The 27,768-nt window shown below is 31.9% G+C and overlaps 1 protein-coding gene and 1 long non-coding RNA gene across 2 annotated transcripts; both read left to right on the forward strand.

Annotated features, from left to right (window-relative positions):
* Positions 1–5,978: 5,978 nt before the first annotated feature.
* On the forward strand, positions 5,979–15,129 carry LOC127702001 (uncharacterized). The gene is made up of 6 exons (XR_007982264.1): positions 5,979–6,080; positions 8,866–8,993; positions 10,556–10,641; positions 11,304–11,397; positions 13,405–13,538; positions 14,945–15,129. It is a non-coding gene; the product is annotated as an uncharacterized LOC127702001 (long non-coding RNA).
* A 7,242-nt stretch (positions 15,130–22,371) lies between these two features.
* On the forward strand, positions 22,372–26,813 carry LOC127701995 (uncharacterized). The gene has a single exon (XM_052205969.1). It carries the CDS (start codon positions 22,389–22,391, stop codon positions 25,317–25,319), a length of 2,931 nt encoding a protein of 976 aa, XP_052061929.1. The 5' UTR covers positions 22,372–22,388; the 3' UTR covers positions 25,320–26,813.
* Positions 26,814–27,768: the final 955 nt, after the last annotated feature.

Below are 27,768 nucleotides of genomic sequence, written 5' to 3' on the forward strand. Positions count from 1 at the left end.
TTACATTGTTACTAGTATGTGTGTCAAAAATACAAACTTGTGCTTTTTATACTCAATAGTGTTGCAACTAGTGAAGCATGGATTGTTCACTCTTGTTCACATGAGCTTCCCACCCCCGGTTTTTGTAGGAAATCATGTTGTTCAAATAAAATTCGTTCGTGTGTGCAAGGTTCTGTGGAGTGTCAGTTGTCTTTTTCTTTTCCCTTTCACCATGTCGTTTTGGTAATACGTTGCTTTGAGGTTTTTAATTGTCCCTAAAAAATATTTCATGTCAGTTCATTAATTAGTTGTTACTAGTTGTTGTCCGTTTATAATTGTTTTATTTGCATATTTACTTTTGGATTTCTGACACCTCTTAATTTTAATTGATGGGTTATCTTATAATGAGGTGAGAACATAGAATCAGTCAGGACGTATCTATCATTTGCAAACAAAAAGCAATGCGATTGTATTTGTTTACTACCACCCACCTCCATTAAAACGTTTAATTTTTACAATTTAATGACTTTGAACCCCGTACGTGGCAAGTGTGTTCAACTCCAATCTTATGCGACTAGGATTGCTAGTTTTCTTCTTAAAGGTCGGTGGTTTTCTCCAGTCACTCCGGATTCCTCCACCAATAAAAATTGACCACCACGTAATTGCCGATAATGCTAAAAGTGGCCTGAAACACCAATAACCAATTATCAATAGATACAGTTATATATCTTAAAATAAAAAAGGAAGCCATAATAGATTGTGTTATGTTTATTGTATCCCTATATCCGACTTTTTAGTAATAATAGCCGTATTGTTTTCTTGCCACATTGCACATACTGCTGAAATTAAAGAGTAGGGAAATCCTCTTGCCGGGTCAAGTTTCAATTTGACTATGATTTCAGTAAATATTGCTTCATATCTTAGTCCATGGACAACGGACACGAAATAGTAACAATAAGGTTGCAAAGTAAACTTAACATTCGTTCAATATGCAAAAAGGCGTGGGAAAACATTTGTTTGACGCCAGTGATTAATCTTGCAATCTGTCACGACGATAATGCATCCCTCAAGTGTAAATTATATAGTGTATACACATTACTGATAGGAATACCAATGGAAATAACAATGAATAAAAGTGCAAGAATTAAACTACTGGCTTACTAATATTTTTAAAGGTAATGATGTATTTACGTTACAAGAATGAAAACCTCTGTATTAAAAAATTGAAAACAACACGTTTAATAATTTCATGCGTCCGAAGCGCTTTTCTGGATTTACCTTCATCAGGAACGCTCAAAGCCAAACATTTGAAATCCGAGGGATGTATAAGTACCGAAACAGTTGAAGAGCTATATGACAAAAATACCTAAAACAAATAGCCAAATCCATCTAAGGTCAACTTTGCCTGAGGGAGTTGAAACCTTAGTTTCTTTATAATTTCAAAATTTATAAACGGGCAATTTTAGAAAAGTTTGTTATAAATCATGTCAGTACCGAAGTTTTATGAGACCTTGTTGTACCTGTTCGCATAGATACAAATATTTGTAAAAATTTACTCGACTTTTTTTTCAAATCACATCCAACAGAAGTATTGTATATATTATTTCGTAGTTATAAGAAGCCTGATTATTGAAGTTTTTAATTTTGTAAATTCCTTTCGAAACATACATGATCATTTTTATTTTTTTTTTGGGGGGGAGGGGTTCTGAAAAGATGTCCACTGCAACAATAAGTCATTGTACAGGCGTATGTTATGTACATGCGCAAAGAAGCGCTAATTCCACATTTGAATAGATAATTCGTTTTCTCAACTCATTGCTTGCAAAGCTGAAAATGACTTCTCAAGGATGGACTCGTGATTACTGTAGACTCATTCATCTGTGTTAAGATTTTGAATTTGGAAAATAACCATTAAAACAGCAAATCATTGCCAAATCTATTTTTCCGAAAAAAAAAGATTTGCTTAATTAAACTTTTTAACAAGACACAATAGATTTTTGTATGAAAAACTTTTGGCATTGTATATCTGTAGGACCTCGTTCCCTGAACTGTTTATAACGTTCCTATATGAAATCTGTCCAGAAGTGCAATGTTGATACTATAGTGTAGGATAATATGCCTCTTATAAAAGATGTGTGAATACTTTGAGCCGTATTTCGACTTCTAAATGTCTTTTATTGATCTTTTTATTGTTGTTTTGGAGACTCAATAGCGAATGTATTTGTGATGATGTACACCTTTGTAACACAATAAAATTGTAATTTATTAATTTGGGGTAAAATCGAAAGTCCCCAAAACATTTATAAATTGACTCACAACGAAATACATAATTGATTTCAACCGATGACTTCCAAGCACGAGGGAGGTTTGACGTGCTGTAAAACCATGATCAACCCATCCATAAAAATGCTACATGATAATGATTACTTAACCTGACAAGCTAACTTGGTTTTTTTCTGAACAAATAGAGGGCATACATTGCTGTTTGGAATGGTACAAAAAATTTGTAAAACGTATGATAGATATTTCAAAGTGCACGACACGCTTTCTCGAAGCAAGTTTTACACTTTCTTTAATACACTCAACATCATAATTTCTGGATGTCTTATACATTTGAATATAGTATGCTTAAGAAAAAATGTTTAAACCGAGCAGGTGTTTTTATGATATGGAAACGTCATAATTAATTCGATTAAAAAAAGCTGCGTCTCTTTTTTTACACCCCAAAAATCAGGTTGTTTATCGACAAAAAATTTCGAACCAGAAATCCACGTTTTTTTATTTTAAATGGTTCAACTGTTTATTCAAAAGTGCATACATTTAAATATTATATAAAAAAAAAACAATTCAACCGTATACATCACAGTCATCATCGATGTTCGAACTAAACAATTACAAGGTCACATCGATGTTCGAACTTAAAAATTACAAGGTGAAATCAATAACTGTTGAAGAGTACTGAAAACCAACAATTCCAAAAAATGTAATTCCACTGTAACATTTTCAAAGGGTCAAGTAAAACAGGGATTTGAAAAATCTTAGTGCTTGGAATATTTTTAACATTCTATGAACAGTAATTTTACAGAAATGTCTGTATCAATGAAAGTTCAAGTCAGCACTGGAGACGAAACGGCCACAAGAATAAAACAGAGGATATTAAAGTAAATCCTTGCAAAGCGCAGTGCAAATAAAGGAACAAATGATAAAACCTTACTTCTTTGAAATTTTTTTCCCTGCAAACCAAGCGTGATGTACAAAAATATTAAACATGGGAAATGGATCGGAATTGTTTTATTTTTATGATAGGTCAGGGATAAACAAGAGGCACCAGTAGTTTACCAATTCTCATAAATCCAGAAAGAAGATACAAATCAAAGTTACAATCAAAATACATATGAGATCACATGAACTCCAACGGAGCAATATAGTTTGTGTCTACAGGGTTGGCGTCACCTGTTATGCATCCATCAACCGCCATGCGAACCAACATCGCGAGAGAGTCCGTTCGGTAAACGAAATCCACATATTGTAATTTTGTCATACAACTTCAGAAGCGTATTGCGTTTGCGATAATATATTAAAAAAAATGCAGTATTTTATTTGCGCCACAAGGTTACATTTCATTTGCGCCAAAAAATAAATACTGCTTTACACTTAACAGTTGAAATATAACAGAAATATTTCAATATAAGTTGTATCATGAATACGAGGCTCGTATAAAACATTTTATAGAGTATCCCACTTTCCCACTGAATAAGTAAGTGAGTTCATACTTATTTCTCATACAAAAGTGAGAGCCACTTATAAGTTTAAAATGTTCACATGTTCGATGTGACAAGATAGACATAAATCAGTCGGAGACAAATAGAGGTAGTACGTCTGTATTTTGTTATTATCATACCTATAGTCCCAAAACGTTGCAAAACCAGAATAACACACATTGAATGAAAGCAGTCAACCACGTTTTAGACGAGAAAATAGAATCTCTGAGCATTTAAAAAAAAACTAATCCGTGTTGAGTGATTTTATCGTGGTTTTAAAATGTGTATGGTGAATGTGATTTATGATAAATATGTTTTATTATGCTTTCAAAACTAAGTTGTAACTTATTATAAACTATAATATAAGGTCTTTTTATATATATATATATATTATCTATTTTATTTACCTGTATTATTGGCGCAAATGAAATGTTTTATTTTGGCGCAAATGAAATGTTTATTTTGGCGCAAATGAAATGTTTTGTGTTGGTGTAAATGAATTATGGTTTGTGGCGCAAATGAAATGACTATTGTCACAAATGCAAAGCACCGGACTCCAAACCTCCTTCTTTTCCTTTTTATTTTTGCCACACAAGACAATTCTTAAAATCTTGATTACATCAAATAAGAAAAAGATGTCATATAATTATTTGAAATGTCAATCGGTTTTTAATTTTAGATAGTTTTTTTCGGGGTTTCTTTCTGACTTTTTAGCTAAAATATCCAACTTGCATATCTGACATTATCAAGATGCTGGATATCTTGATTGACAACTTATTTGTTACGTTTGGAGGACATGTTTTTAAACAATCAATTAGCATTCCCATGGAAACCAACTGTACTCCTCTTCTTGCCGACTTATTCCTTTATTCATATGAGGTCGACTTAAATTTATACATGATCTACTTATGAAGAATGCAAAAAAGCTAGCATATTATCTTTTAACTTCACATTCCGGTATATAGATGATGTCCTCTCAATAAATAATCAAAGTTTGGTGACTATATTGAACGCATCTATCCATCGAACTTGAAATAAAGGATACAACAGATACATTTAAGTCTGTCATATATCTTGACTTACATCTAGAAATTGACAATGAGGGTCGGTTGAGAACAAAACTCTACGACAAAAGAGATAATTTCAGCTTCCCAACAGTGAATTTTCCATTTCTATGTAGCAACATTCCAGCAGCGCTTGTATATGGAGTATATATCTCCCTGTTGATACGATATTCCAGAGCTTGTATTTTCTATCATGGCATGATAGAGGATTCTGTTAACAATGAAGCTATTAAACTAAGAGTTCCAAGTGGTAAAGTTGAAATCATCTCTTCAAAAATTTTACGGACGCCATCACGAGTTGGTTGACCGTTATTGAATATCTTTCACAGATGACTACGGATATGTTTCAATTGTCGTAACCATAATCCCGTCCTCTTTTCCTCAAATGTGACCTACCAAATTAGACTTATCACCGGGTTTGTACCTACATGAGCAACACGACGGATGCCACATGTAGAGCACATCTTACCCTCCCGGAACACCTGCGTTAACCCCCGGTTTTTTGTTGGGGTTCCTGTTGTTCAGTCTTTAATTTTCTATGTTGTGTTTTGTATACTGTTGTTTATCTTTTTTGTTCGTTCGTTTTCGTTTTTCGTTTTTAAGCCATGAAGTTTGTTTTCGACTTATGAGTTTAAATATCCATTTTGGTATCTTTCGCCTCTTTTTTCAAAAGCTTAAAACTTTTTATTTTAAATTGAAATATTTGACCTTTATAAAAAATTAACTTTCAATTTTTAAAGATAAAGACCACATTTGAAATTCTAAATTGAGACACGTCACACGGAACGTATGACCAAAACTGATTCAGTTTCAAAGCTGATAATAGAAAACCATGATTCAGTTTCTTGGCGAAAATTTGGTTCACATAGAGAAACGGATGTACATAAAATCAATTTATTTTACTTTTACTTAATTTTTAAATCACTGTTGTTCAATATTGCAAAAACTATCGTTTATCTAAATTTAATGCTTTCAGAATACTAAATTGATATTTATATATTAATATATATAAATTGTAAATGTCAAAATAATGTAATTTTAGTAATTTTTGTTATTTTTTATTAACTTCATCTGACGCAACTTCGGGAAAACCAAAAAATAATAAGTTCGTCTACATTAAAAAAAAATTAAGGACAAATTAATTTGATATGATAAATTAGTTTGTTTTGTTATTCATAAACTTTGTGGTTTGTTTTGATCAATTAAATCTGCGCAATTAGCTATATATAGAAGTGCAAGTTTCAAAATTGTATTCTAAAAACCAGAAAGATATCAGGTAAGTGTACATAATTTCATTCTGTTCTTCAACTGTATGCAATGCTAATGTGATCATAAAAGTCTAGTTTTCATAATTTCACAATAAACTGTTTTAAAATAATTTTATAATAATTATTATTTTAATGGTATCATTTTTTTCTGCACCAGATGCGCATTTCGACAATAAACGTCTTTTCAGTGATACTCGAGGCCAAAAAATTTAAAAATCAAAAACTTATTTAATAATTTTATTTAGTAAATGTTTTTTTTAAAAATGAAAAGCTTATAAGTTAAAAAGGACCTACAGTATAGCCAAAGCCGGAAAAGGAATCAGATCTTTGCATGAGGGACATATATTCCTTAATTTAAAATAGTAATAGCATAAATCTGTAATATTTACATAACACAAGGTTAGCAACATATTTAAAAAAAATCAAAAATGAAATTACTTTTTCGATACTATATCGTCAAAATCAAATTATTCCCGATCTTGGTCTGTAAACTTCGTGCTGAAAATGTAAGAGCACGTGCTTTGTATGTCAGCTTTCATGTTCTGCGACGCATGTACCTAGCAAATGAAAGAACATGTGGCGAAAGGTTTAGTAGAATAAATAATGAATTGGATGTTTTTTTCAAAATCCGACCACACTCATAACAGCCTTCAATTATTTTGTGTAAGCCGGTAATGTTCAATCTGAATTTGACATGTTTAACCATCAAATATTTAAACATTTGTTTTGATTGAATCCTTTATGTCTAGGAAAAGGAGCTTGCTCCGTGTGATTCAGCACTAGATTTATCTAAGTTTACACTAAAATAAAATGTACTATTTGCAATAAAAATTAATATTGCAAAATCTTAATTTTTAAAGTCATATGAAACGAGTTTCTTGAGTTATAATGTTAAGGAAAGTATTGAACCAATGCATGTATATATATATACTAAACTATGTTCTCTATGCACGTTTTTTTTTTATAATTATTACTAATCTATAACATACATGAATTATCGATAAAAATATTTCATTCGGAAAAAAATTTCCCTGCTTATTAACTTTTATGTTTTTTGCCGAAGTTTAACGAACGTGACTTAATGAACAATCAACAAATAATCGTTCAGCACGTGAAAAATAAGTGAGATAATAAACATGGAATGTGGAATGTTTATTTTATTGTTCTTTAAGAATCAAATAACTCTATGTACCTTCCAGAGCACTTTTAATTACAATCTTTTAATCTTTTAATCACGGTTTCCCCTCGAATTTGCGCTGTGCGGTTGCTGAAGTTCTATGGAGAGGACGTGGTTAAGGTCACTGCATACGGAAAAGCTATCGGAGAATTGGAGTACGGGAAGACAATAATTCAATAGTAGCACATTTCTGAAGATTTTGATAAGACAAAGGATCTTCATTTAAAAGAAAGTTTGTGCACACGTTATAGTAAAACATAGCCATTCAAGTATATAAAACATATTTATTTTTTTTTAATTTGAAGTTTTGTATGACTTTGATATGCTTGTGTTCATTAAATGTTAAATGGATCAGAGACTGCTACATCTACATTTTCTATAATATTAATGTTCTATTTCTTTATATCAATTGGTCTCTCATGGAGAGGTGTCTCATTGACAATTAACATAATATTAAATGCAGGGTTTGTTGCTCGTGCTGTGTGGATGCAGTTAGGGTTTTTTGTTTATGAGAGCTGTCTACATCTTCTATTAATGTTCTTTTTTGTCAGTAGGTCTCTGGTGGAGATTTGTCTCATTGGCAATCATACCACATATATATTGATATTATTTGTTCAGTTATTAAATTTTTCGGACATGAATGAGTGTCATTTGTTAGGTCAAACTCTTACAGATAGCATTTATATACACCAGAACAGTTTACAACATGGTATTCTTCTAATATTTTGATTGCAAAATAGCTCAATTTAGAAATTAATTATATCAATGTTAATGATATTAAAGATGTTTTAATTAAAAGGTATATGCAATTTTGGAAAGATAATCTTTTACAGAAGGCTACAGTAAAAAGGGGTAAATTACGAATATTTCAAATCTAAGGATATTTTCAAAACAAAGACTTATTTAGATGTTGTGAAGAATTTTGAAACTACAAAACACCTCACACAAATGAAAATTAGTGCTCATAAATTACATGTAGCTATTGAGTAGGATCGTTAAAGAAAGATTGACAAAGATTTAAGAATTTGTAAATTTTGTTCTTTAGATTCAATTGAAGATGAAGTTCATTTTCTGATGAAATGTCCAGCATTCAAACAAATCCTACATGTTACTTTCTGCTTTAAAAATTTGTAATAATTTAAATAATATAAATACAGAAAACAGATTTATTTGGCTTTCTCCATGTTAACAAGAAGTAACCTGCATTAATGTGGCTTTGAGGTGTTATAAATGTTTTACCATAAGACAACAACTGCTATAGTTAAATCCATATTAGCATAAGCATTACCATTATCGTCTCTTTACTTATGTCTATTTGTAATCATTATATATGTAACATGCCCTATATGGTCCAATAATTGGTTTAATAAAGTATTCGTATTCGTAATTCGTACCACATCCTGTTTACACGAGACAAAAGTTAACTTTTTTATATCTTAACACAATCGGATGTTGTTAATGGAACAATTAAAAATAATTGTTGAATTATTGAAATGGCATTATTTTTTGTGTACTTTTATTGAAGACAGTGCTAGGATTGCTCAACTTAATTTATGAGGACCGATTCAAATTTTTGAATTTATGTATTTTGTTTTGATAATAAGTGTGTTTTGTAGGATGTGGTGTGTTTTGGCTTTAACATTGTCTGTATTTGTCTTCGGAAGTGTAGACGCTGCAAAGGGTTGCAGATGTAAAGGAGAAGTACTCAACCACGAACAAGAATACTTTTGTAATGCTGATTTTGGTAAGACATTATTTAAACAAATCTGATACTTTGAAAGCATTTTTTATAAGTATTTTCCACTCTCTTTACCGACATTTACACTACATATTAAAAATTGAACTATAGGACGTCATGAAAATAGCAGCAATCATTATGTATTTCATTTAGCATTATCTTACACCGTACATCGTTTCTTTAACGACGCAGTAAGTGTTTATTTTCTCCTTTCAAAATTAATCAATAAATAATACCTGGGACTATTATACTAACATATTATGTCCCAGATAATACATTATACTTCGGAATTATAATTTCAAAATAACACTGCATGGATTGGTTTTGGTCAAAAGTAATAACTATTTCATATATGTCTATACACATTTGGTACGATCACGGTCACCAGCTGGCCAACTTGATGTATTGACGTGAACGTTGGTGTTATGGATAAGATAGAGAAGATAACAAGGGAACATTACAAAATTCTAGGTCTTGTAAATGCACAAAAAAAAACGAAAATCCGTATGACTTAGTCTAACTTAATTTTCTAACATATGGAAAACGATTTTACTGTGTCATGCTTCTAAATATGTTAATTGTAAGTTCTATGCATGTTGAAAATTTGAATTTCTAACTTCTGAATATTACGTCAGAACAACCAAGAACGGTGAAACGACATCACAAATATGTTCAAATTACCTTCATGTTAATTGTATTTTTACTGTATTATACTTGCGTAAGAACATAATTTGCTCTTAAAGTAGTAAAAGTTATTTAACTCTATTAAATGTACATACACAGCCTATTGAAAGCACCGAACATAATATCATAATAAACTCATAGTTTTTCCAATTAAAATTTTCAGCAAAAACAAACAGAAGACGATAGAACAGCTTTATCACAAATTTTAATATAATAATCCAAATGTAACCTTAACTTTTTGTTAATTTTTTTTATAAACAAGTGAACTTCACTGAATTACTATAATTCAATATATCTTACACGAGAAACAAATATTCAGTAAATCACTTTGGTTTCCATAAACCAGTCATTTTAGTACTTCATCACTGTAGTGGTTAAATACCCCATACCGAATTATGTATCATCAAAAGCACATGGCCCCAACTGGTAAAATACCCAATACCGAATGACGTATCATCAAAAGTACATGACCCCAACTGGTAAAATACCCCATACCGAATGACGTATCATCAAACGTACATGACCCAAACTGGTAAAGCACCCCATATCAAATTACCTATACTCTACAGTACATTACCCATACTGGTAAAACACTTCTTACCAAATGACGTATCATCAAAAGTACAAGACCCCAACTGGTTAAACACCCCATACCAAATTACCTATACTCTACAGTACATGACCCCAACTGGTAAAACACTCCTTACCAAATGACTTATCCTCAAAAGTACATCACCCCAACTGGTAAAATAACCAACACCAAATTACTTATACCCAAAATATATGACCCCAGCCTTTTTAAGTGCCACCATTTCAAAATATGTGTCATGTTTTTGTATGTAGATTTTATTCATGCTGGATGTTGTGTTGTTTTTATTTTGCAGTACTTCGTGTAACTGTTCTGCGTCAAAAGAGATTGAATTACAACCGCGGAATAAAATACTTTGTGAGAGTTACTGAAGCATTCAAAGTAAGTGGTTATTTCGAAGTAATTTTTCTCCAAGTTGTACATGTAACATGCGTAACAACAATTCTGTTACATATCGGTGTATGATCATTCTTTTAATCATCACGCTGAGAAGAAAACATGGTAGCTGCTGGTAGAATCAACAAAACAGATCAAGACAAAATTCAAAATATTCGGTTAATTGCTAATCGCTACTGAGCTGTGGATAATACAGTTATGCTCTCTCTTAGAATTATTGGTGTTGACTGTCATAAAAATTTTAAAAATGGACAAAGAAATCTTGTAAAAGAGCTATGGTTGAAGAACTCAATCACCATCAAACATGACCAGCATTAATTCTAATAACATAGTTGGAGAAAAGAAATCTGCAAAGAGCTAATTGCAAACAAACCTTTAGGAAATGATACAGTGGTGATCCCTTTAAAGATTATTACAAAAAACACTGCTGACACCATAAAAAATCACGTAGAGAAATTCTGAAAAATCCTTGACTCAATTTTGACCCACTTTTATAATTATTGCTAATGAGCATCAACCGAAAACAGATCAAGACATGGCTGCATTCATGATTAAGAAAATTGGACAAAACAAATATTGATAATTATATAAAGAAATTTGATGAAAAAGTAAATGCGTGTGAAGTTTAATCTATTTTTATATTTTAGAGCAATCTTTATAAAGGAAAGGAAACTACTTTAATTACTGGCACTGCTGCTCAATGTGGTGTAGTCCTGGATGGAAAGGACTTCCTTGTAACAGGTATTTAACATTATAATTTGTAGGTCCTCTCAAGCTGAAAGCTTAAATCATTATGGTAAAACTGCAACATGAACTTTTGCGTTGCATTAGATTCTGTACATGTTTTCCTTAGCTTTGTGTTGTTTTGTTTTTTTCCTTTTGTTTTTTAGTTTGCTTTTAAGGGGGTGGATATTTTTATTGTTACCTCCATACGACCAAAATAAAGCTTACTAAGTCTAAATCGTCAACAAAAGATCGACTTCGATATGTGTTATTGATTACGCTTTATAAATACAAATATACCTGCAACCTTTAGAAATGCTATATAAATACAAATACACCTGCAACCATTAGAAATGCTATTACTTTTATATAAGAAGCTTTATGAAAAACCGTACCAAAATAGTCTTGTAGAAGAATTTAGGAAAAATGACAAACTCAGCTCATCTGTAACCTCTGACCAAGTTTGGAAAGACAACCCGAGTTGTGAGGTGAACTTTCATGATCATAGCTATAATGTTTGAGTTCAAAAACATTTAAATTGAAATTCTTTAAAATTGAAATTACAAAATCAGTTAATATTTATTCTTAAATCAGTTAATATTTAGTCTTATGTCTAAATCACTCGATAACTGATAAAATTTTACCTTTGAAATACTGACCAAACCAATAACTAAAACAAATAAAATAAATTATATAATAAATTTAGACTGGCATAGACACAGTAAGTCAAGATTTAACAGTCATACATCACCATTGTATGAAGAATTTTGAAATGCAACTGAATTTTCAGGTGACAGTTAATCAAGAGATAGATATTAAAACAAAGATCGCCCTCTTATACAAAAAAAATGTTTGGTTCTATGGAATTAGTGGGAAATCAGACATTTTGCGAGAAGTTTGTATTATATTCAAATTTGTTGATCCTGAACAAGTCACTTCTAGTTGGACCGATAAAGTTAGTTTGTATACTTAACTGGTAGATGGCATTGTAGGAGTTTGGGAGATCGGTGTATGTTGTGTTGATGTTCACAAATACACCCGCCCTTTAAAACGGACAATTTCAGTCTTCTTTAAGTATATATATTGTGACCATTTGAAAAATGTCATTGTAAAATTAACCTGAAGTTAATTTCTATGTAATGTTATCATAGCATTGTAGGTACACCAGCTCATCAATCTTACACGGTTTTTTATTTGATATTAATATCCCTTTCTTTCAGGAAACCATTTATAAACGCCAAGTTGGCAAAAATGTTCATTTTTTTAGTTGCTTTGAATGATTGATTGATTGATTGATAGATTGATAGATTGATTGATTGATTGATTGATTGATTGATTGTTGGTGTTTAATGCCACTTTCAGCCCTATTGGCTATTTAGCGGCGGTTTTTTTATAGGCGGTGGAAGCCGGAGTGCCCAGTAGGGAACCACCGACCTTTGGCAATTAAGATTAGAGTCGAACGCACTTGCCACGCGCGGGATTGGAACTCACAACCCCATTGTTGACAGGCTAGTGAGTGATTAGAGTCGAACGCACTTGCCACGTGCGAGATTGGAATACACATCCTCATTGTTGACAGGCTAGTGAGTGATTCAGTAGTTGAATTACTCAGACCACTCGGCCACCGAGGCCCCTAGTTGTTTTTGAAATGCGATGTCGTAGTTTTCTGCAATTGGCCAAAATATGCATTTCTATATATATGAGGCAGTCATTAAACATTAATAATTTCTAAACTTTATTTTTTCCACCAAAAAAAAACTTTTGCAACCATTTTATTGACACACTATCCTCATTTCACACAGGAAATTTTCAAATTATCAACTTCGGCAGAATGGCAAAAAAGCATTTAAATTGATCAATTGCAACTAAAGGAGAAAATGTTGAAGTATTTATCAATAAAACAGCCCCAAACAACTGATGACAATTATAATTATACACGGAGAGATTTATATGAAACTTGAAATAGCATTGACCTATAGTAATTCAATCATTTTCAAATTAGGTTTTCATTTTACTCTTTAATAGGAAACGTTGAAAATGGACGAAATACATTATCTTTATGTAATAGCTGGATTGCAAGGTGGAGTACCTTGACAAAATTGGAAAGAAGAACCCTAAGAACTGGAGGTTATGCTAAGACATGTACAAACAACTGTGACGTAAGTCCTTAACTTAAGCTATGTGGGTGTACTTAAAGAATTAATAATATAGTAATTTTCTACTTAAAGGAAGCCGTCATTTATTACGCGTTTGTACAAAAAACAATACGTTTTCAGTAATAACATTTTGGTACACTTTGTTATTTCTAAAACGAGCAATACTTTTTAAGATTTTAAGAAATACTGCATAAGATAATTATAAGCATATTTTATTTATCATTTAGTTAATTTAAAACTCATCCGTCATTACTCATTCTAGTATTTCTGTTATATATCGCAGTGGGAAAACATCAACAAAATTTTTATCCTACTTGCAAGTGTACTGGACATATAACAACAATGTTGTATGTTTCCTTCAGTGATTCTTGTAATTTGAATACTTCTAAAGGAGACGGTGTGGTAAGGGACCAAATTAGTCACCAATATTAAGTCCATTCTATAGAAATAAAAAGTGTTTCAATTTGATATAAAGAAAACTATGGGAATGTGAAATAAGGACGACTTTTGTGAATCGAAATTTTGGCGAATGATCACAAAATCTTCTGGATTTCGACATTGGAAAAACAGAGCGTAGGGTTCCACTGAAGTCATATTTGTCAATCATAATAATAGAATATGATAGTCCCCGAGGGTATCACTAGCCCAGTAGCCAGTACTTCGGTACTGGCATGAAAACACGGAGTTTGTGTTATTAAAATTTGCTGTTACAAAATTTTGAAAATTATTTAAGTTAAGGAATGTATCTCCCTCATGCAAAGTTCTGATTCCTTGTCCGGCTTTGGCTTTACTTTTTTGTCCCTTTTGTTTTATAGCTCTTCATCTTTCTAATAAGCTTTGGATTTTCAAATATTTTGGCCTCGAGCATCACTGAAGAGACATTTATTGTCGAAATGCGCTGCGGTGCAGAAAAATTGGTACCGTTTATGTTATTTTATGGCCAGGTACGCGTTAGGTGTATCCGGTCCTTACAGATACGCGTTAGGTGTATCCGGTCCTTACAGGTACGCGTTAGGTGTATCCGGTCCTTACAGGTACGCGTTAGGTGTATCCGGTCCTTACAGGTACGCGTTAGGTGTATCCGGTCCTTAAAAACAAAACGGAAAATGGCCAAGATTTCATTGAATTTGGTAGAAAATTGACACTTTTTCCTGTGTTGATCAGTAAGCTATGACTTTTAAGCTGTTGATAATTCGTTTACATTGCTTGATTTCTGATTACTCTTACTATTTCCAAAAAATGTATTGTAATACAAATTATTTTTAATTCTTCAGTTTAAATTTGTTAAAATCTCGATTATTTTGCTGTAAGTTTTGTTTGAAATTTTTATATGCTTACTTAAAATGTATATTATATATGCACTAAATGATAAACTCACAATTAATGAAACATTCCTTTTAATCTTATAGGTTGCAGTAAGATGCTCTAAAGGGGACATTAACTGCTGTAGGGTATCCCAAGCACCATGCCGAGGAACCGTTTGTAGCCGAATCTATGGGCGAAAATGCGGATGGACTTCCTGTTATTGATGTTACGGTTTTCCGTTAGCAAAATAAAATGTTTAGAACCAAAATAAAATCTTATTGTGATATTATTTGAATTATAAAAAAAATCATAAAAACAAAAATGCAAATGTTTAGTATAGTAACTGTTCTGACACTGCTGGGTTGAATTATATATCTATTAAGTAAAAGCCCTGTACAGCCGTTACAGTCTCTATCTATTTGAGAAAATATGTTGTAGTGTTGTCGCCAAAAAAGAGAAAGGTAGGGAAAAGTTTTGTGTATTGCAAGTTACATTGCCATCTATCTATCTAGACGATTAATGTCATAATTATAAACGAATAAAAGAATGGGTTTTATGCTACAGACAACGGTAACCAAAAGACGAAAAATGCCGAAAGACGCCAAGAGGTTTTCAACAATAGACAAATAGCTAAACATTAGTCAACCGGTTCTGAATTACAACAACTCTGGAAATGGAGTGCAACAGAAACTAAAAACTAAAATAGATATGCCATCAACCCAACTTCCTGGAAGTACAAACATTAAGATATACTTTAAGACGACCGCTGACAATGTTCCTGACTTGGAACAGGCAAATGGTTTAATGGTGTATTTAAACTTTTTTTTTAAATATCAACTCTCTGTCTTTTTATTTCGATCAGTAGAATAACAAAATTGTACAATAAATGCAGTCGCAGACAAGTTCTTGATCTACTGCATGTAAGAAACCATTCCGTCCTATACACAGCCTAATGTTGCTATTCTTTGGAGAAAATTTCAAGCAGCAATGTCGTAAAAAAGAGGTTTATTGTATTATGTGATATTGTTCAATAACTTCTTCACTCTTTACGATAAAACACAATTACTATGAATATACGTGTATATAACAAGCATCTTCTTCATCTGATATCAGGATGCAGAATAGCTTAAATGTCTAGTGTCTGCGTGTGACGACAAATATTGGAGAATTTTAAATATGTAAAAGATAGGCGAAAGATACCAAACTTTTAAGGGACATTCAAACTCACAAGTCAAAATTAAACTGACAACGCCATGGCTAAAAAAGAAAAAGACCAACAGACAAACAGACAAACAGACAAACAACAATACACAATACCCAACATAGAAAACTAAAGACTGAGAAACACGAACCCAAACAAAAACTGGGGATGATCTCAGGTGCTCTGGAACAGTAAGCAGATCCGGCTCTACGTGTGGCACCCGTCGTGTTGACATAAGTTATTGCTGCCATTGGTATTTCTCATAACCAAATGACAATATCCGAACTACGAATTACATTACCTGCCAATTCCCAAGGCCAGAATATATATCGTTTGGTTGTAGTAACTTGGCTTAGCTTAAATACTGTATCAACACATATTTGATGTTGCAAATCGTAGAAAAATATAAAATAGATGAGTACTTTTCATATCAAGTTTTTTGAATAACTCAAAAGTTTAATACAAGTGACCCGTGTTAAAATTCAAAATTTGAAAAAGGTGTTTGAGATTTCAATATTTTAGCTTATAAGGTCAAATCCCAAAAATTAAAATAAAAAACATCTGAAGTAAACACAAATCGCATATTGTAATACTGATATAATATACTATCGATATATATATACGTCAAATGCGTTTTGTTAAAATATACTTTTTTCACTCATTTGGTCTTTTGGAAAATGTTGTTTGTGCTGTATTTAGACCCTTCTACCAAGAAATTTGCTTTGCATGCACACGTATAAAAATTGCGGTTTTTATCCATCGCAATCTTAGGTTTGAACGTTGTTTTCAATTTAGACTTATTTATATATTTTCGTTTGGGCTTGTATTATATTTGCCTTCGGGTTTATATGATCCGTTCATCCTATTTTGACTCTTTCCAAATTCAAGAGTCTATCCTAAATTGAGGTAAATTATATGGCCTTCCAAATACCGTTTCGATTCCTAACATCACAGAAGAGACATTAATTGTCGAAATTCGGATATGGTGTACAAATATTTGCACCTCATGTTTGCGGTATACCATCTTTTCCGAAAGTTTATTGTTTTCTGTTTGGTAATAAATCAATAATAAGATATATTTTGTTACATCTTGTGATCCGTTTATTTGGCAATCGCCAATGGCAGTCAGCAGGGTTTAAGAACATCAGTTGTTCGACCTGCTAGTCAAATGCGTTTTGTTAAAATATACTTTTTCACTCATTTGGTCTTTTGGAAAATGCTGTTTGTGCTGTATTTAGACCCCTCTACCAAGAAATTAGTTTTGAATGCACACGTATAAAAATTGCGGTTTTTATCCAACACAATCATAGTTTGAACGTTGTTTTCAATTAAGACTTGTATATATAAGTTTTAGAGATAGGCCCTGAATTTTTTATTTTTTATTTGACCAGATTTTTTTTATCTTTCAAATTACGGTTTGGTATCTATCTTCTTACTTTAAAAAAGTTCACTATATGCTGAATTAAAACGAGAGATCAATATCCGTATGCCAACGAACTAATAATAATAATCAAGGGTTGATATAGAACGCCCAAAAAATGTATCATGTATTATGAAAATAAGGAGATGTGTTGTGATTGATAATGAGACAACTACTAGTATCCATCAGAGTCCATTGGATGTCAACTAGATCATAAGTGGTGGTCATTCTACCATACATATTGAAACAAAATAATTGTAGAGGTATTTCAAACAGGGTTTGTGATACAGGATGTTTGCAAAACACACATACATGTGCATGGTGTACATGCATTTATGCAATATTCGTACAGTGTAGGAACACATAAAATTTATATGACGATCTTAAGAAACAGTGCTCTCCAAACTTTTTCCTGTTTCGTAGCGAATACAAATAAATTTCATTTTTTTCAATACTGCGAATATTGTGTTTATCCTGTAATTCAACATTAATCTCATACATATAGGTTTTTAGTTCCAAATCGTTGAATTATTTATTTTTGAATGACATCGACATCACTTTAACAAGGACCTCGATGAGGATCGCAAATCGAAATGTGACGTAAAAAGTAATTTAAACATAACCGCTCGCTTGCAACAGAAACGGGATACCAGGAAACTTTACACGACTATACATTTAATGCTTCGTGTTATCTGTTCACCTGAATTTGTATAGTAGAAAGGTCGATTGCAAAAAGAACCCCCACCTTCCCCCTCCCCACCAAAAAAAAACCAAATATGGTACCAATAAAAAAGACAAAACTAAAAGCCATTGCTTTTTTAGAATGGTATTTATAAAAAATATTCCTCGTCAATATTTTATAAGTTAAATATACAATCACATTGATTTGTTCTTGTTATTTATTGCATGTAAATAGTGAAACAGCAGAACAAAACAGGAAATTGATCAAATTAACAATTAACTGAATATTCGAGAAACTAGTTTTTGTAATAATATACCAATAATTATATCGTCCTGAACATGCATGAAATATTTGCCACTGGACGTTAATCAACCATCAATCAATCAACCAATAATTTGTTTACTTAGTTTTTGTGTCTGCTGCAAATTATTAATCTGACAATTAATGTTATGATTTCCGTATAATCGATTATCAAGATACCGTTGAAAACCGTAGAATATCAAAGAAATCAATAGAATGTTACATCGTGTTTATACTATTAGTAATATTTTGTAGAAAAATGAAAATCTGTTTATTTCAATGCATGCATGTTATCTTATTTTATAAGTAGATTATTTTCTTGTGTAGCGCTGTTCTCTATATCTGAGTATAAATAATGTTATCGTACAAGGATGTATTTGGGTTATCTGAAGCCAAATAACTGACCAATTTATATTAGTAAGAAATTCTGATTTCGAAGCCAAAACTGTTGCCTCACTTAACCATCAATACGAGTTAGATCAATGTATTGGCAACGATATGTTGTGTCCAGCTCGTAGTTTTGTTTGAACATCCCTTTGGTATCTTTCGACTCTCTTTTGATATATGTAATTTGTCAGTAAACCTTAAGGTCTATCTAGCAAAATAATCATTTGCAGAATATAAAACCTCAAGATAAATTAAATCTTGTATAAGTATAAAAATAAGAAGATGTGGTATGATTGCCAATGAGAAAACTATCCACAAGTGACCAAATGACACAGAAATTAACAAATATAGGTCACCATACTGTCTTCAACAATGAGCAAAACCCATACTGCATAGTCAGCTATAAAAGGCCCCGAAATGACAAATGTAAAACAATACAAACGAGAAAACTAACGGCCTAATTTATGTAAAAAGTAATGAACGAAAAACAAATATGATACACAGCAACAAACGACAACCACTGAATTACAGGCTCCTGACTTGGAACAGGCAGATACAGAATGTGGCGGGATTAAACTAGTTTGAAGGCGCCAACCCTCACCCTAACCTGGGTTAGTGGTGTATTAATATAACAATAACAACTAATAAAAAAATATCATGCATCTAAGACTAAAATATCAAGCAGAAGACATCCAACAAGACGTCATTAACAGTCAGAGAAAAACATGACCTTGTGCAATAGTGGTTATTTACAAATCAAAAAGAAGGCATGCATTGTAAAACGCATATTTTCACGTATTTTTCAAGAGATATATTTGAATATCAGAATGAATATATTCAAATAACCAAAATTCATCTAGAGTTTCACATACGTTTTTTTTTATCAACAGCTATGTGTCTATACAATGGATAAATCTCTAAATCGTCCATTGTCTACAAAGGCTGTGAAAAGAAACTATCAAAGGTCCTCAATCAATACCAAATTCTTCAAATAACCCTAAACAATAAGATTTAACGTTGAAAACCACTGAAGAAGTACCTGACCTGGGTTAGGCAAATGAATATGTCACGTAGTGAAACATAGCTACAAAAGTTGTAAGTATAAGATATCAAAGATCGTCCGCTAACACAAAATTCTTCTTATAACCAAAAAACTAAAGATTTAACATAAGACAACTACTGAGGAGGTTCGTGACTTAGGGCAGCTAGCATATCAATATGTCACTGGGTTAAACTTGTTTCTGGAAATATAAAATCCTTTCACTTTTAATCCCGATTAGTGAACTAACAAAAGGTAAATTTAAAAAAAAAACCGATGAAAATTGGACAAAAGCACTTAACTTTAAAATATCTATAAAAAAGAGGATGAAGTCACAAGTTCAAACAAAACAATAACAAATAATGTCACGTACGTTGCAACTTTATTTCAATGAGAACGCGATAAATTGTGTATTGACCGTAGTTTTACAAACAATTTTGCAGTTAACAATTGTCCTATTTTACATTTGATGTCTTTCTCATATAAACACAAAGAGATGTTGTATGATTGCTAATGACACAACTATCCACCACAGTTAATATAACGAAGACATATGATCAATTATAGGTCACCGTACGGCCTTCAACAATGCGAAAAATATGGAGTGTTGCAGTTGAGTCTCAGCTTTAAATACATGACTTTTTTTTTGTTATAGTTTCCTTACTTAAAGATCTTTACAATTAGGATACAGATATCATAAATTTGTCAAAGTCTTTACAAAATATTATTAAAAAAATGAAAACAACACGTTATAAGTTTCATGCGTCCGAAGCGCTTTTCTGGATTTACCTTTATCAGGAACGCTCAAAGCCGAATATTTAAAAGCCTAAACATTGTTATCAAAACCCAGCTTCTTATGGTAATATGATATTTAAAGAAAACAAGTTTGGGAACTATCCCTAAATCTTTCTTCTATGCATTTACAAGTTCTGTACATACTTGATATAAGCTTTTCAAACAATCGTCTCTTTTCGCAATTTACACGACGTTTCTATAAAAAAAATTCTCCCTAAAGAACTGCTACCAGTAGTAAAGTGTAAAGAACATTGAGTTGCCTTTCTATAACTGCCAGTATATTTTATACCGTGATACTTAATAACTTGTATCCTTGATTTTATTGTGTTCAATATACATATCATATCCGCAAAGTCCACTCAAATAATTTTTTAACAAATTGAAAATAAACAGTGTCCAGAAAAAGGCTTAGTTGTTCTTTAGTTTAAGTCTGTCATATTTGTGTTTCATTCATTGTTGTAGCATACATGAAAGCCGTTGGTTTGCTGTTTTGATTTGTTAAACATTTTGTCCTCCCGTGGCCTATCTTATAATTACTTATACGGTATGAGTTTGTTCATAGTTGAAAGCCGTACAGTGACCTGTCATTGTTCACATTTTTGTCCTTTGGTTTTTATAGGTAGTTGTCCCATCGGCAATCATACCACAACTCATTATGTTTATATTAAGATGCCAATCATATTCGCAAATCCATATTTTGTATAAACCGTACAAAGTTACACCGTAACTAGCTAAATTACTAGAGAATCTATATAATCAAGGGCTATACATATAGAACGTCTGACAAAGATCATTTTGACAAAGACGATTTCATAATGAAAACCGATAAAATACGTAAATAATGAATTAAATATTTGCCCAAAATATATACACCACCATACAAAAACACAATAATAAGTTTTTGTGTAGTATAGATGTTTTAGTCGGACCGATCGACTGAGTTTCAGCAGCAATACTTTGTTAGAAGCATTAACATGTCTGGTGTTACGATAACACATATAATTCGTCCAAAAACAGTCAGGTAAAATAGTCGAAAACTGCGTATTTTATACTGTTCTTGCGTGTTGCTATTTACCAATTTGTTTTATTGGGAAGTGGGTGTCTGCGAATTACACACACACGTATACTATTTAAAGTTTAGTATGGTTGGGTTGAGTACTTTAGATCTTTTCAATTTTCCATTTCTATCTTTGTAATCATTTCGCATAGCATAGTATTTTAAATTTATCCGCAACAGTATATATCGGTAACATCAAAAGACTTTGCACGTTGAATAATAATTAAGAATATAAGAGAATAAACCATAAACGTTACTAAACTATGATACATATTTATATGTATTATTTTGAAATTTTCATCAAAAATAACTGATTATTAGATTATAATTGAATCAAGATCATCATCATATTTTAGATTTTCATATGGATCACCGACTTTAAACTATGATTATGTTATAAGTATTGATCATTATCACATATCATAATTTATGCAATTAAAGCACATTACAGATAATGAGAAAACGTTTTGTTTTTTCCAATACTTTTTTCTGCCTACGTTCGCAAGTTTCCATAATCTAAGTTCATCCTCCTTTTAGACATGACTTCATCAATCAATATTTGGATCATATTTAGAGCTGAAACACTTCAAAGACTGCATAGTGATAAATTGTGCTATTTGACTAGGTTTATTGAAATTTCTTATAAAATAATATTGCAAACTATCTGATGAAAATGACAATATTATTTGTTTTCCTGTCTATATGTTTCTGGACATACTGTTTTGCAGAGGATAATCATAAACATACAGGACACAATGAAAGTGATCCCTATGACACTATATTTGCTGTTGGATTACTAATTCCGAATTGTAAAGTACAACCGGTGGATCCTGAATTAAGGAGCAAATTAAACATAATGTTAAGTGAAGGTAAGAAACTAATATTCATTCATCTTGAATTTGAGGATCACAAAAATCTGGAATCCAAAAGCCATCAAGGGGATATTTACAAACCACTTGACTGGATCCGAACCTATGGAAGACATGGACGAAGCCTTCTTTATCTCCGTCCTCAGTTTGAACACTTATCTCTCACAACACTTTCTTTTAACACAGAACATATTGATGTTAGGCTAAAACAAACGCCAACTCAGTGTCTTACCAGGCATAATTTATCCACCATTGAGGACAACTTGCGACGACTACTGGTTATGGACTTTAAAATGAATCTTGGAGACGATCATGCAGTCGAAAATGAGAAGATCTGCAATGTTGAGGTTAAAAACGAACAATCTATTGTTGCTTTCAAATACGTATGCTGCTGGCATGGACATAGTAAAGTTAATGAACACCTGGAATGCAAGAATATATCGAGCGATTATTGGATGGAAATATTATTTACATGTATCTTCTTAATCAAAGTACTTGTGCTTATGTTCTGTCCGCTTCTCATACCGGCATCCTTGTACAGAAAGAAATACACAGAAACTGTCTATGAACATGTTCTGTCAAAACCTATTGAACTTCGAATAAAAAAAATAATAAAAGATGACAAATCGAAATTAACCTATTTAAATGTTCCGAGCGTGGAAATGAACCAGCTTAAAAACATGCAAGATTCTTACGAGTGGAATAGGGTCTGTAAATTAAAGAAATTTTATGAAACAATGAAAACAGTTCCTATTAACAAAGTCTTGACAATATCTCTCCGAAAACTTGATATAGTTGTTAGATACGATAGACTTGTTCCGTCAAATTATGTACCAGTTGGCATTTTACAAGTAGTGTATTCTTTATTTGTGAAGTGTCACATACGAAAATCTCCATCTTTTCAAAAATGTTGTAGAAGTAGCATTTTTGGGTTTCAATGGTTATTTGGTAAAAAGGCACAAACACTTAACATCGATGAAGAAACCGATAAAGTTCCAGATGACGAGATGCAGACAAGCACAATTCAACCTGAAGACATTATAAAATACCCATGGCACAGATGTCTCCGACAAACCATGAGGCTGTTGTTGATTTTAGCCATATCGGTTCCTTGGGCTCTCAGAGTATATTTCTACTATGAATATGAAGATTCGGAAGCTTCAGATCAGAAAAAAGCAGCGGAAGTACGGAATTTGACACTACCAGCATTGAAATGGAGTTTGACGTATACTCTTACGCCTCTTCATCCTATGTTCATACTTTGCTACGCCGTTATTATAACTGATGCGATAGTGTTTGCATTGGTCAGCCCTAGGATCAAAAAGAAATTACAATCTTTGATGAGACGGTCAATGAGGGATATGCGTCAAATTTCAAAGATTGCCAAAATTAAAGGTTCAATTGTTCAACTGCTCATTCCATGCGAAATATGTGGAATAGTTGGGTTAATTATATACCCCCTTTATTTCATATTTGCTCTTCCAATCATTTTGATTTCTTTAGCCTTTTACTGTGTACCAACCATTAACGTTACTATACGTTTACTGGCACATTTCTTAGCTTATCTTACTCAATGGTCAGGAATGTGTAATAGAGAAGCCCTAATTTCCTGTAAGAAGAGATGTGGTTTCATGTTCAACCTTTTTCATCTACAAAACGTACCAGACAAAACAAGAGAAACGGTGTCATGTAAAAACAGACTCTTGCAACTTTTTGTTTTACCGATGTGTTTGATTACTATATTTGCCCTTGTTCTGTTGACCATGGAGACAATTATCTTCTTCGTTGAAATGATTTTATACACAGTCATAGGTATTATCATGAATTCTTCCGACATGCTCAAGTACATTACTCTTGTTTTTATGCTTGGTCTTTATGCGCGGAATTGCTTTAAAGGTATAAGTGAAAAATATCTCAAATTTAATCAAACAATAAACAGTTTGATAGTTGAAAGCAATCGCTCTCAGGTCGAAGCAATTGCTAGTGAATGTTTTGAAGAACAGAAAAATACTGCATTCCAGATTACCACAAATGACGAAGGTGATGAACAGACCAATGAAAATGACACAAATGTAAGATTGATTGTATCAAAAGATGGAATACCAAAATGGTCCGTTCGGAAATTAATTTTATTTCTAGACCGACAAGACCAACCGTATTTAACAGAAAAGTTTTTCTTTTCAACTTGTTATATGGATACCGTCGGGGCACCTGGTCCTCTCATTCCGAATATCATACACGCAGTATGGCGATTCATGTGCATATGCGCATTTCTGATGTTCGTCGTACTTATTGTGTTAGCTTTTGGTGATGAGTATAATATATCTGGTGCGAATCAGATGTTGGCAACGCTGGCTGGTGGACTTTTACCATGGGTGTTCGAAAATGTTTTATTCAGTGGAAGAGACCCGTTAGAGCTAGATACAAACAATCTTAGTTTTAAAAGTAATTTCAAAACAAAAATTGACCAATATGTTCAATCATGGGATATACATGATATTGATATAGATGAAAACCGAAATAGAAATGATAATGTCGGCGATTCACACAGTGTTACAGCTCGTCTCATCGACAAGGTTAACGATGCTGTCATGACAACATTAGAAAATGAATCGGGTGTACTGTTAGGCGAACCACCGAAACAATCTATTGGTTTCTATAAGGATAATGATGACAGAAGAATTGATTTCCTAGTTATAGAAAAGCCAAGTAAAATGTCAAATGTCTAATACACATCAATCAAAGTGATGTTCGGTATAAGTTTTAGGAACATTTTTATATTTCAAGGATATAACGTCAAACAGTAATACGAACCCATATTTGTATATCAATATACGATATGCCAGATTTACGGTAACAAGTCATTGAACACGACTGTAAATCATTGCTTTAAAAGTTCTATATTCCTATATCATAAATACAGACAAATGAACATTTGTGATATTTTCTTTAACAGTTTTGTTAATAGATGTACGTTTTATGAAAATTTTCTTTATTTCAAGGATATTATTTTAACATGGTCTTGGATATTGTTATATTATATGTAAATAAATATTTATATGTCATTCTATAACATAGTCAATGTATGCTACAAAATCATCAATATCATTTGCAAACATGAATAAAAAGATTTCACCAGACTTCTTTCAAAAAAATGAATTACATTACAAATCCAGATTATTGTTGAATAGAAAATCAAATAATTAATATTTCCATATGGTCGATCGCAGTAAGAGCTAACATTTGAAGAACCTATAATTAGCCTTCTTATCTTTAGCCGACTTATTTTTATACAGATATCGATTTTAGTGGAAGTCTAAACAAGAAATAACACATTTTTACTGTAGGTCACAGTGTGTCCATTTTTGTATCATTTGTATTTATTTATTTGGTTTTGCAATAATTCAAGATGATGATAACTTCATTCCAGGGATTTTCAATAATCTAAATCGTTGCATACTGACGATAAGAATAATTTTAATATTATGGCTTTATATGTCAAATGCTATTTTCAAAGTGAGGATTTTCAATTTGCAAATCAAATAAATGTACTACTAGCAGTCAGAAAAACTACACTTAAGAAAACAAAAACACAAATAGAAACATAACGCGAAGTAGAAGTTGATAACTAGACGCGTATATCAATATTCCAAGTATGTTCTGTTAATTTAGTTCTTAATTTACAATTAACGTAGAACTTCCACCACGGCCAACGATGCGTATGTGTATTTACTTTTCACGGGAAGTCTCAGGGCTTTTTGGGTAGCCAAACTATGCATAACGAATAGCCAAACCCACAAAGGGTTAACTTTGTACGATTTAGTATATTGGGGGACGTTTTTACCTTTACTAACATAAATGAATATCCAAACCATATAAGGCAAACTTTAAACGAGGCATACACAATGACACAGCTCTCAGCTGCAAATTAAAGTATGTTCGTAGTAAATTATTGCCAATGCCGAATTATTTGCTACTGGCTGGATGATAGATCAACCTTGGCTAACAATCCGTTAGTTGTGTTGTGAATCCTTTCTAAATCTCTTTCGAAATGAAATTGAAAAATGAATAAGTATAGCTATAATATGATAATTTTTAAAGTTCGTGTTCCAATCAGTTGGCAAGTTGAAGAAAAAAAATAGTATAGCTTATTTAACACCAACTTTAAAAATTCTTAAGAGATTATATATTTGTTTTTAGGGGTCATTAACTTTATAATATTAAAAATATTGCGTTAATACAATCTTATTATCATTGATTCATTTCATAATCCATTAACAAAAGAGATAATTGTTTATCATGATAATATGCTCACTGTTGTAATTCATTTTGAAAGGTCACAAGTATTGAACTTTTGAACTTTCATATATTTCAATTTTTCCCAGAAATAAAATTTGAATCACTGGTCTCCTCTGTATAAGACATTTAATCTCTCATTTATGCTAAATTGCTTTATTAATGTCTTATGCTTTTAGCTATATAAATTTATTGTATGAAGTCATTGAATCGATCAGAATAATGGGTATGAAATATTGAAAACATATATACATGGAAAAAAGTATTGTGTTTCTATAAACAAACGTTTCATTTAGTATGATATTAATATTTGTAATCAGTATTCCGGTGATGTGATATTGTGCTATTGTATATGTTTACCAATTACTATTGTGAAATCAAAACATAATTGTATGATATGTTTTTGTAACTGCTCTTCAGCGGACTTATCATTATATTAACCCATACTTTTGTACAGCTTAAGACTGGATATAAAAACATTTATCTATTTCGTTGAGTGTATGACTCTGATTTATATTCTAATTAAACTGAAGATGCTAATTTCTATTTCAAAATGAAAAATGATTTCAAAAAATGCAAATGTATACTTTATGGTATGTTTTTATGAATGATCTGCTGACTTCTCTTGTAACTGTACCTTGTCATCATTGTTATAACGTATTTGTGAGCTACCAATGTTTAGTTTGGTTTTGTTCCTTTTCTAATTTGGGTTCCATAATAATTTTTATGGCGTTAGTAGCCAGGGATGAATTAAAAAACAACATAATAGCAATTCAGGGTAGAGTTCCAAATTGTAAACCTTAGTGTAAGTGTAAGGTGCTCTTGTATGGTTGTTTACACTTTCACTGGATGATTTAAAACCCAACAAACCGATTACTAAAC

This window comes from Mytilus californianus, unplaced genomic scaffold (assembly GCF_021869535.1).
Source record: "Mytilus californianus isolate M0D057914Y unplaced genomic scaffold, xbMytCali1.0.p SCAF_5, whole genome shotgun sequence".
NCBI lineage: Eukaryota > Metazoa > Mollusca > Bivalvia > Mytilida > Mytilidae > Mytilus > Mytilus californianus.